Raw genomic sequence first — 12,772 nt, forward strand, 5'->3', positions numbered from 1 at the left:
AAAAACATGCAAAGAATAAGGCAGCAATATTAAGGATTGGAATAGAAGGCAACTAACAACTTGTTTGATTTCAGTTTAATATTGTCTAATAAGTCAATATTGCCCTTGTGTCAGTCGTGTCCCATCTTTTAACTGCAAGAGAGCAATAAAATTCAAATTGCACCTTAAAGCAAATGTGGTGTGAAAACCCTTTTTTCTTCAAAAGTCGAGGCCCCACAACCATTCCTCTAAGACCAGCCTTTCCAAACCTGGTGCCCTTCAGCAGTTTTGGACTATAATTCCCATCAGCCCCAGCTGCCATGCTGATTTAGAGTATAACATCTTATGTTCTTTAACCACACCCACCTTTAAACATACACTTTTGCCTTTTATGGCTGGTACATTAATAATAAGCTGTTAATGCTAATATTTGACATTTGCACAATTCTCTGTTACAGTACTAATAGGTGCATGCCCTGCATTCTTGAATATTATTTGACCCGCTAATATTTTGGTTAAATGAACAGTCCTACCATCTTTGTTTTGAGTTTCTACTGTTTTCCATTGCTAAGCACCTTCATTTTACTTTAACTATAATTGTTCTGAAGATGCTATTCATGAAGCGATATAAAAGACAGCTACCATCGTACCTTGCAAAGCCAACCCCACGACTTGTGCCATTGGAATCACGAAGTATTCTTGTAGAGATAACTTGCCCAAAAGGTTTCAGCATATTCTCCAGCTCTTGTTCATCCATTGAAAGTGGCAAATTGGAAATATATAGATTAGTTGGATCCTGCTCTTGTTGCTGAAAAAAAGCAATAAAAATAATAATATTACTTTTCAGAAGAATATTGGAAATTTTGAACATAAAATTGTACCCATGAGACTTACTTTGCTGTGAAAGTCTCCACAATAAAGTGGTACCAACAGCAGTCAAAGCTAAATGTGTAATTTTGAAGTCACTGAATAGCAGTCTCGCAAGACTTCCCTAGGAGCTCAATGAAACTAGAGAAACAGCTGTGGCCAAAATATATGATTACATCTATTCATCGTTACTACCATTCACAGAATAAGCTCTTCCTTCTTCTGACAACATATGCCATTATCATCTCTAGAATTACATTCATGGGAAAATAAATAGATAAAAAGGAATGTATTTGCTGCACAATGGAAGGGCTTTTGCCATGCTGGAACCTGCATCCCTGAAAAAACTGTCCCAATTTTAATCAGTTAGCTAAGACGATTCACATGAAAGTCTACAACAGATCACAAGGCCTATTTCAAAAGTTCTGCAGAATAAAGTGGCTTTGCTCAGAGTTGGTCAAAAACCATGGCTCGGGTTCAAATATTCTGATGTGCAAGTAGGTTTTCTGTTGCCAATTTCCCCTCTAGAAATCCACCTCAGGACTCCTATTCAACCCCCTGAAGCTAGCGAGGACAGTTGTAGACAGAAAGGGAATCTGTATGTTTGCACTGGAGTATTTGGCTCTAACTATCTTGTTTGAATGAGCTTGAGATAAAATAGAGCATGTATGATCAGGAGCTCTGTCTCCTGAAGCAGCCTTCCATATTTATATACACTATCTCATTCTCTCTTTGACAGGGAAGACTAAGAAATCGTTGACTCTATCTTAACATTATATAAAGATGCAGATTATGAATAAACAGATGACATCAGAATAGTACAAACACCCCAAGGCGTTCATACAAAGCAGTAACAAATTTAAAGTGAGGGCAACTTCCATGCACGATCAGGCTCTGAGAATCCATTTAGCAAAGACTCACGAGAAGCACATGCTTCTCAAAGGCGAGACAATGAAACTGAATATACAATACAAAATTATTCAGGAAGCCTATGTGTCCCCTGTAGCAGGTCCTATCTAGTAAAAAGAAAGAAAGAATAACACAGCAACGCTTTTAGGTAGAGGATGCTTTTCGGCCTGTCCAAAAAATACATCAGGCAGCAACACAGTAGTGGGCTTCTCAATGATGGCACCCACTTTATGCAATACAAAAGGCACCAACAGTGGTTTGTCTTGGTTACCTTTTAAATACCTATTTTTTTGGGGGGGGATAAGCATTCCCAGATGATTGATACCAGCTTTTATTTCACCCTCCACACTGCATGGTGGATGTTTTATGATATTTTATAATACGGTTGTCCTGTTACTGTTTCTGTAAAGATTTTTGAGATTACGTATCAAAATGTGCTGCTATGTTTCTGTTTTGAAGGGATTGCATTGTTTTATTGCATTTATTATTGTTATGTTTAATACCGCACCACACTGAATAATAAATACAAGAAGTAAACTGGTCCTTGCAAAAGAAGAACTCCTGTGTTGGGCTTCCGCTAACGAAAAGGGAGGGAAAGGTAACTTAGAACTAAAAGCTTTCGAGTCTGCTGAATTCACTTATTTGCTTCTCCTCAAGCATATCAAAACAAGGCTGATTTTAAGTTAGCGTTCTTCTGTATGTATGCATGTTATTCTTCCTTAGGCACTCAAGGGATTAAGTATCTAATAAGCATAAAGCTATGTTCAGCATTTATTAAGAAATGGGGATAGCCAGCTGTGAGCATCAACTTGAGCAGGGCAGGAGTGGCAGATGGGGGTGGGGTGTTGGATAGAAGAGTAGTAAGTGGAGGTCCTGCATGGTGTAAAACTCCCAGTCATCATCTGAAACTAATTAACAAAAACTCCCTGTGTGTAGAACTGTTCCTAACATGCAAGGGGGAGAAAAAAGCCCCAACAACTTGGCAGCATGATAAGACATCTGTTTTCTCTTCCATTGCAAAGGGTCACGGCTAACAGACAGCCATTCAGAAAACATGTGACTGTATGGAAGACCCTTTTGGCAAAAGGGATTTGATCCTAGCTGGCCTGCCTTCCCATGGAAGCAGTGCTCATGTGTATCACTGAAGATGCACCCACAGTTAAATGTAAAACTATTCAAGCTTCAGCTGCAGTGCTGTCAGTTACTGCTCTGACCCATTCAGCAAATGGGTTGAACTAGGCATCCATATATGGCTTTATTTCTGGTCTGGAACAGCCACAAAAATGCATCAGTAAAAAAGAACTCCCAAGTCTACATTAGTCAGCTAATTATCAGGGTCCTCTCTCTAAAAATAAAATAAAATAAAGTAAATTAGCATGGTTATTGTTTTTGTTCATTGATCTCAAGGAACTATTTAAAGGTACTTTGTTACAATGAATGCTGTTGTAATGCTAACAGCACGGTTAATTGTTTAATCATATGGTTTTCGTCTTCACGCACATCCTGTTTTTCCTTTTAAAAAGTACATGAAGCATGAAGTTGAAATAATTGTGCTCCAAGACCGCTTAGAACACAGAGCTCACCCTTGAAATCACAATCTCTATAATTAGAAGTCCCCCTCCTGAACAAGTTGAAATACTAAGCCTCTTTAAAAAAAATAAAAATGGTTGTATTTATTTAGTTTGGAATGGTGCCTCGTGTTGCCTATATTGTGCAATAGGTGCACAAAATAGGGGAAAAGATCAGCAGAGGCAGAAAACATCATAATTGCAACAAAATTCATATGTTGTAGAAATTTTTATGGATGAATTGCAGCCACTGTGGATATACCTCCATGGCCTTTGAGGTCTGTGGCTGAATCCTTCATTCATGTTCCCAAATTTGTAGAGCCAAGTTGTAATATAAAGCTGGGCCTTTTTTTCTAGTTATCATGGAGTCTACATTATGTAATTCTCTGTCTGGGAACAGTGGCTATGTAGCCTCCTCTCATAGCTTCTGCTGATATATTGTCATGCTTAGAATAAAGCAATTGAAATTGATGGGTCTTATATTAGCCACAACTAACTTACTGATTTCAGTAGGTCTACTGTAAGCAAGGCTGGATCCGATCCAATCTGGCTGCTGTCATATACGTGTCCCCCTCCTCCCACTTAACATTTTAAAAATTAACCGTTGCTTTAACAACTTTTGTTATGTTTTAATATACTTGCAAGCGGCTTTGCATTTTCTTTGCTCTGCAGAAAGGCTGTGACCCCCCAGGAAGTTCCAGAAGATTAGTGGGGCTTATTGCAGATTTCCTTAAAAGACCATGTTAGTAGAAGCTCTCAGTATGCTGGGAGCACCAAAACAATATCCCAACACATGGGGACCACCATATGTATTTATCTAGCTCTCTTTGAAAGCTGGAGAGAGAGACAGGGAACACAGATCCATTATGTTCCATGGGGATCACTTCCCAGTAAGTGGATATAGAACTGCAGCTTTAAACTAGTTAGAGAAAGGGGGAATTAAAACCAAAAACCAAAAACAAGAAACACACCTTGCATTATCTAGTCAAATATAAAAAATGCCAACAGAAGCAAAGTTAACATTGTATGGCAACATTTTCAGTAGGCATGATTAATAATCCTTTCTGGTTCATAGAACTTGATTACATTGCAATGGCAGGGGAGAAAGTGCCATGTATATCATGGTTCAGTATGTTACTTGCTTCCCAGCAAGGGATATATATAGGTAGTGAAGTGAAATGATGCTCATGTAACTCTTTCAAAAAATTGCCACCTGAAGAAAGATTGCGCCCCCATCCCCCAAATGATCTAAGTATTGCTGGAGGAAACGTGTGTAGCAACCCACAATAATATGGTAGTCTTCGGCACATTAGTGCAATTATGACCAAATTATTCCTCAGCTTCCAACTCAGTGCTGACAATCACAATCTAGTACCTGATTCATTCATTCATTCATTCATTCATTCATTCATTCATTCATTCATTCACTCACTGCATTCACATATGCCTTTCTGTGTGGGCACCCAAGGGAGCTTAAGATACTAAAGGACTAAAGCAAAGTTAGCCCGATGGGAGGGGACAGTCCCACTGGAGCCGGCCCTAATGTTGTCTGTGCCTGCCTCCCTAGCCTCTTCTTCCTCCTCACAGAGCTTAGCACAAGATTCCTCAATTCAATTCCATCACGGAACTTTCAGCACTGCTACTAGAAAGCTTCACTGAAACAGAAAAATGGTGTGCCATTCATACTGATCTTAAATCTATGTATGAACACAAAAGACAGTATCTACTTCCTGATTATAGTGGCATTCAAACAAGACAAGCAGCATGGCTGAAAGGGGCCTTTATTTTTCGCCAGACTATGGTACAAGAACATAGCTGAGCAAATCTGAAACAGCGTTTCTTTTCAATTCATGAGAATGGAGACATTCCTAAGTGCCTTTTGGATAAAAGGACAACCCTTTGTATGAAGATGTACAGGGCTTTGTTAAGAAAGCAATGCAATGAGACCTTTTAGAAGCTCCACGTGTATTCCACTAACCTTATCTGAAAGGACCACAAAAAGCCAAAAGCATTCATGGGGAAAAAATAAAAATAAATATTTTTCATTTTGTAAGAGGAACTCTTAATTAATTAAATCAATGGGCATATACTGTAGGCGTGTATAGGTGTTCAGACCTCATTTTAACATTGCATTGAGCTCATAGAAATTAGGTGGAGTAGGAAAACTAACACAATCAACTTAAGAGGTACACTTGAGTTCACGTAATCCAAGAGACCAAGCAGTGGTCCAGAGTAAGTATGTTGTAAGAGACATCTCACTCTACTGTCTACAGTGATGTTCTGGTGTTTAAGTAAATATAATTGTGTGTGTATGTCATGATATTAGAGTAATTAAGGTAAATGTGTAGGTAATTATGGTATTTAAATTAAGGTATGTGTTAGGCTGGGAGAAGGAGAGAGTTCTTGGAATGCTGGAAGTGAGTGGTGACTGAATAAGAGTTTGAGAGGGAGCCTTAACCCTGGTGTGAGCCTGTTCAGAGAATAAGTTGAGTTTCAGACTGGGTGGTAGTTGGAATGAGAACTGGAGGTGTTTAGAGTGTGTTTGGGTGGTGGTAGCAAGGGTTGGCATAATAGAATAGTATTAGTACTACCTAACCATTGCTTTATATGTAACAAACGGGAGGGAATAAAACATAACAGAAACCATACCCTTCTGTGCACTAAGTGATCACATTTCTGTTTTAATAAAATTACTGTATTGCACCACATGCCACTTATTTGGCTACATTACAGATGGGAAGGATGCAGGTACATCGTATGTGGGGTGGCAGTAAGATTAAAGGGAGTTTACAGAAAGCCATTAGAAGCCCAGCTCAGAGCTGTATCTTTTGCAAAGAGTGAGAAGGTGGTAGAGGGGAGTAAGAAGATTAGTCCGTCAGGTGACAAAAGCAACATAAGAAGAGGACAGAAAATAACCATAAATGAAACTGCTAAGGGTCTCATAAGCAATTTATTTATAAAAGCAAACATACTATATATTTTAAGATGATTACACAACACACCCAGATATCAAGGCACAGCATCAATAGCCCTTATTAAAAATAGGAAATGTTTTGTGGAAGAGCAAACACATTAAGATGTCATCTCCTGAACCCTTTCATTTATATAACAATGTTGTCAGCTGCCTAACTTTATAGCGCTAACCCCTTTAACCAGCCAACATAACGGTAAATAACGGTCCCTTGCATTACACAAAAAATTAAGCTTACCTATGGGCTAAAACTACATTTCCTTCTTGATGCAGGTTAGTAAACATAGTGCTCAGTCTACAGCAAACTAGATGTACAGGTTCTAGGCTAGTGTTCTCTGTGACATGTTAGCTTTCTGTGTGAGATTTTCAAAATAAGCAAGCAAAGGAACATTGAAGCTTGTAAGCTTCTGTCTGCAATGGTTCAAACCATACACAGGTTTATCCTCTCCATCAGACTAGGTCCAGGCCACTATATAATCTAGAAAATGTGGTCTCTGCATGCCTGAACCAGGATGACATCTCTAGTTAGCCAACTCTGCTATTCACATGTGAAGTACATTTCCCTTTCTCTCCCCTTTGCTGACTGAAACTCTGCTCATTCCAAATACTATGGAATTAGATGCTTATCACTCATCATATGTAATAAGGGTGATGAAATTATAGTCACATTGCCTTTTGAGTTTTATAAGTGGACCCCATCAGCACATACACATAGTTCAGAGCACTGTTGCCTTTTCAGATTTCTATCCTTTTGTATTTCCAACTTCTGTTTGAAATTTAAGAGCATAACCATGAACAAATTGCTGCTTTTAAAAGCATCACCACCCAAATTCACACAAAGAGGGCTCATTAACATTGGAGACAAATGTGCACTATTTCCAGTTTTTGTTTTGTGTGTTCCTCTCACCTGTCACGTGCCTAGATATTAAATATTATGACACCACCATTAACACAGAGACCCACAGAACAGCCATAATGCAAGAAAGTCATCTAGTAAGAGCAAGTGTGCATGCATGTGATAAAATGTGCATTAAGTAATAGACATATGGTTTTCATTTTGCTGTCCTGGAACTAATCCAAGGACATTTCAGGTTATTAGCTCCACTGTTCCTCAGTGGAGAATTTGGAAAAATATTGCCTAAGCTGAAAAAAGCCACCCTGGTTTATACATTACTCAAGAAGAAGCAGAACGGACAAGAAAGGTGTGCCAGATTTGTTTCATATTTAATCATTCTGAGGGGCTCTCACATTATTTAGTCACTTGAATATTTTAGAAAGTACTATGTTTTCAAACTTGGAAGGATAGACTTTAAAGAATGATTGCAATGTATGTATGTGCAGAAGACCTGCATCACTCATAGTTTACAATAGTTCCCATTATTGACAGCTGCCTGTATTATAATCTGTCACAACTGGACAAAGATAAGGACCCAGACAGCAAAAGACTGGAGGATCAAAACATGGGAAATAGTAAATACAATAAAATTAACTAACCTTGTGGAAAGGTGGGGTATGTCTATAATATATTAGTGCACCAGAGTACAGAAGTACATACTTTTCAGGATGTTGCAAGTCACTTAAGAAATTATATATATTCTGTTTAGGTAAACAGTATTGTTGGAATAGATTTGGTATTACAATGTGTTGGCAGCTGATGACCACACATCCCAGAGAGTTTTGTTGCCTTTATATCCCTATCATTATATCCCTATCATTAATGTATCTCTTTTGTTGTAATTATATTTTGACTGACTTGTAGTTGGATAACAACAAGGGCAACGACCACACCAATGGCTCCCACTTGCTGGTCTTATGAAAGTTTGACATACAAATAAAGACTATTTGAACTGCTCTATTCTAACTCTGCAAATATTCACCCTCTTCAGTCATTTTCTACTTCTTTCATTTCATATGCCGTTAATGCAGAGAGGTAAGCACTGAATTACCATTGTAAGTAGGGGAATATGCTTTAGAAAAATTAAGTGTTTTGCTGCTATAACCAATACAAAATTTTCCAGGAAATGGCAGGGACTTTCTATTTAATGAAGTTCAGATTCTGAAGAAAGTTTATTCCCGCCCCCCGCTGTTCAGTTCTTTCCACAAGAGTGCTCATTCTCCTAATTTATATGCATTCTGTTGGCAACCTTTGGCCTTTATAAAATAGCAACATTTGTAGCATTACTCAGGCTGACTTGAGTTCTATCAGATTATGTTTCTTTTGGTGGCTGAAATGGCTGATTCTAGATCAGCAGAACCTGACAAAAATACCACAATTTATTTTTTAGTGAGTGAACCATGCCTGACATTTGGCTTCCTCCATCTCCAAAGCAAGCCATTTTTCTAGTCCAAGTTCCATGTGCTAGGCCATAGTATGTGATGGCTGGAGTTGCAACTATTTACAAGAATTTGCCACTCACTGGTTTTATTCGCAAGCATCTTCATATTGGAGTACTAAATGACCTCAGAACACTGGTTGTCATACTGTAGAGCTTGGTCTTTTGGTTCCTGATTAACTTGAATTTTATGCGAATAACCAAGTCAACATACCTTTCTTTTAAGGGGAGTAAGAAGGGTGATGGGTAAATAGGCCTTAATGTGGACAACTGCACTTCCCCCCCAAAACATAAATGCAGCATAAACAGCAGAGTTGGAAACTGTTGTGTTCCATCTTTTGAAAACAAGAAACAATGCATGTTTCATTGTCATAACAAGCTGCTGAGAATATGTGCCTGGTAGTGACATTATTTTTGTCTTGATGGTTAGCTTAGTATTACAAGTGGTACCTGCTGAGCATTTTGTCTTCATTGGGCTGTTTGGAGATTTCATCTTCCCTTACTTTTCTTCCTAAAGGTTTGTTGTTGCAAACCTTGGGGTTTCCCCTCCTCTACTGATAACCTCCTTTCTCTGCGTTGTTGTGCTGCTTTGGCTACATCAATCAACAACACTAATGGCTGGAGACTGGAATTAGAGGGGAAGATTCCAGGCATGCTCTGTAAGGTAGCCAAAAGTGGTGACTACTTCCTGAGTAAAGTATTTAGTTTCTCTTCAAGTGACAAATTGTCATCGCTATAGATTTATGGTAACAAAATCTAACTACCCCAGGAGTAGTACTGTCAAAAGTCATCCTAGGTGATGGTTTAAGACCTTGCCCCATGAGCATGTTTTGTTTTTTTAAATGATGGAGGACTTCAAGTACACATGAGAAGGTCCATTATGAGAAGGCATTGATGAGAGGGCATTGATTTCATGCCAGGAAGGATCCACTATCACCAGAGTGTAGAGCAGGGGTGAAGAATATGTGGCTCCCCAGGTGTTGCTGGACTATAACTCTTTTCTTAGCCCCAGCCAATATGGTCAGCAGTGAGGGATGATGGGAGTTAAAAAGTCCAACAATAACTGGAGGCCACAGGTTTCTGAGGTTACTCTCCAAATGATCCAAATGCATTTATCTTACCTTTGCCATCTGTGCTTGTACTCCAGTGGCCTTCAGAGCGGATACTGCTTTCTGAGCTGCGGCTGGACTGTCAAAGTCTACAAAACCATAACCTGGAATTTAAAACATCACTTATTTATTGGGTAAGAAAAGCTGAAGTGTTCACTTCCTATTTCATCTGAAAGCTTAAGGGCAATGGCTTATAACATGCATGTTTTATTTCATCCTCATAACCATCCCCTGAAAAATGAGGATGAGGAAATAGTGTCTATGAAAGCACACTCTGCATTGTTTTCCGGAGCTTCCAAAAGGCTTTTTTTCTTTAACTGTTACTACTGCACAATTCACTAGAAAAGAGATGTTGTCTTAGTTTGAAACATTTCATATTGCAAAAAACAAATATCTGAGACGTTTGTTTGGATTTGGTTTTTTATTGGCACATGCTCCATTTACTGCCTATGATTCCTTGTTCAGTGCCATATATAAGGCTATCACTTGTAGCCTTTTACAAAAATTGTATATGCACATTATTTGTACATCTACTGAATATACAATATACAATGGACATTCATCCATGAATGGTGATATCTCATCATGAAGAGAATGGCCAAATGTATTTAGCCCATATTTGTTGCTAACCCTTATCTGCACTGAAATATGACTGCAATATCACTAAATACAACAATCTGCTTATCCAGATATTTTTTTTAAAAAAACCATGCTATTCTTGGGTTGGTTCATACTTGCACCATGCCATGGTTCAATGCTTATGTTGGCAAGCTTCTGAGAGATTCAGCAAAGAGTAGGGTCTGCATGCTCCCCATCACCCACATGGCCAAGACTAGTTTGAAAGAACTATGGGTGAGCAACATGCATGAACCAAGAATCCTGGTTTAAAACAAGCAACAGACTGTTACAACAAGCCAGCTTCATAAACCATGGTTTGAAGTTGGCTTATTTAGCAACTAATCATTGGTTGTTGTAAACTGGGGTGTAATACGAAGTGGATATTCTTTGAAACTAAAAGTAAATTAGGAAGATGCAGCCATGCAGGAAGATGTGAAGAAGAGGATGTGTCTGAGCTCATTAAAGCTTGCTCATGGTTTTTAGTGCTTTGTGCAGACCAGCAGATTTTCACTACATGCAGTTAAATTAAAAGGAGGAATGCATGCTGTCTGCTTGGGTGGACACTCTCATCGCAGTCATCCTAGATGGGAATCTGGAAATCTTTATTAAACCCAGTCAAGGATTAGATGGCAACTGGGAGTGCACCCATATACTAAATCAAAGAGACTGTTTTGCATCTTCTTATATGTTCTTTATTGATGATGGTCATGGTGGTAAAACAGAGGAGATTAAGCAGTCTTTTTGGTGGTGGCACACATAACCTTCCCTGAGCAATAAGGCATATGCCAATGCTAGTTCAGTTGCTGAGTACCTTTTTATTTACTTTCGCCTTTGTTGTTGCAAGTTTTAATTTATTTGGAATATAGATTGTGTTTGGATTTGGATTTTATTGTGCATTGTATTGCTTTTTACTGTAGTGCATTTCCCCAACTATCAGAAATGTTTGAAATTAAGTTTTTGATTAAAAGGGAGAAAGTCAACAAAGCCCTTTTTATATGCCTTGAATATGACATTTAAAGAAATGCAAAGCTTTACTTTGATATTTTTTTAAAAAAAATCACAGTAGATAGTATCCAACAAAGTAGATCTATTAGTGCAAAGATTTTCATTTGTTCAATGGAACTTTCCCTCCATATCTTCACCTAGGGTGACATTCCCAACTTTGTTCTGGAGCTTTGCGGGAAGTCCCAGAACAGATTTAGGGAGTGCACAGGGATAAGAGTGGGAGGTGAATTTTCACTGTGCAGTCCAAAGTCCTTGTGCTTACAGAGATACTTCATTGGATACCCCCAATATTTAGAATATTATATATATATATATTCTAAATAAAATATGATATAATATATATTTAATATATTTAGATATTGTAAGTAAGATTACGTTTTATTCTCTTTCTTAAGAAAAATGAAGACACTATGTTGTTTCCACTGCAGTCGTAACCTTGGTTTTCGAACAGCTTAGTTCTCGAAAATTTTGGCTCCCAAATGCCACAAACCAGGAAGTGACTGTTCCTGTTTGCGAACTATTTTCAGAAGTTGAACGTCCAACAGGGCCTCTGTGGCTTCCGATTCGCTGCAGGAGCTTCCTACAGCCACTCAGAACCTGTGCTTTGGTTTTTGGAAGTTGAACGGACTTCCGGAACAGATTCCGTCCGACTTCCAAGGTACGACTGTAGTGGCCTTCTGCAAATGGAGTCTTTCCATTCGCAGAAGAGTCTTTGTTCTAGCATATGCCTTTGTTAATGAAAGAGAAGAGAGACGGCTTGTGCAGCTTCTACCTTCCTTCTGCACTCATCTTCCACACTGTTCTGGATGGTCCCCAAAACCTCCTGGGAAGAGACCCCTCACATGAAATGAGGGGTTGCTGCACAGCAATTAAGTACAAAACAATCCAATAAAGAAGAAGGATAACATATGACAACTGTAGTAAGCAGGACTCATTTGACTAGTATCAAAGGCCTGCGGATGCTTGAGTAAGTAGAAGCTCACTACAGTTGCCTGCTGTATGTAGGTGGGAAGGTCATTCCACAGGCTGGGGACCACCACGGAAAAGGTACTTTGTCATCCTAACACTGCAATCCTATACATGTTTATTCAGGTGAAGTCCCTGGGACACTCCCACAAATGGGTATAGGACTGCAGCCTAATTCAGTTTAAGTAATTCCTGTTTTCAAACACTGGATACATCTGAGCATTAAGTTTAGCATCAGCATGAAAATAATGTGGACAAATCCAATTAATAGAATCTCTTTTGAGATTAAAATCCTCTGTATGTGTTCTGAAATAACTGGCTTTTTACCACTAGCCTTTGAGTAAAATGTTTGGGTTCGGTTAATGATGAGCTTTCACTTTCTTTGTTCTTGCTTGTCAACTTTGTCCCTAATCGCGGAGGGAGTCAATATTAGCCTTGCTACGTTGG

At 38.7% G+C, this 12,772-nt stretch overlaps 1 protein-coding gene across 4 annotated transcripts in view; it reads right to left on the reverse strand.

The window, feature by feature from the left end:
* RBMS1 (RNA binding motif single stranded interacting protein 1) overlaps nucleotides 1–12,772 on the reverse strand; it is a 126,068-nt gene that overhangs the window by 21,926 nt on the left and 91,370 nt on the right. For all 4 annotated transcript variants that reach the window (XM_081872734.1, XM_081872733.1, XM_081872732.1 and 1 more), the window contains exons 4-5: nucleotides 9,749–9,840; nucleotides 630–787 (exon numbers count right to left, since the gene is read on the reverse strand). In XM_081872734.1, coding sequence (XP_081728860.1) covers nucleotides 630–787; nucleotides 9,749–9,840 — 250 coding nt within the window. The remainder of the gene's footprint in view (nucleotides 1–629; nucleotides 788–9,748; nucleotides 9,841–12,772) is intronic.

Source organism: Podarcis erhardii (assembly GCF_964252035.2).
Source record: "Podarcis erhardii genome assembly, chromosome: 1".
Classification (NCBI taxonomy): Eukaryota; Metazoa; Chordata; class Lepidosauria; order Squamata; family Lacertidae; genus Podarcis; species Podarcis erhardii.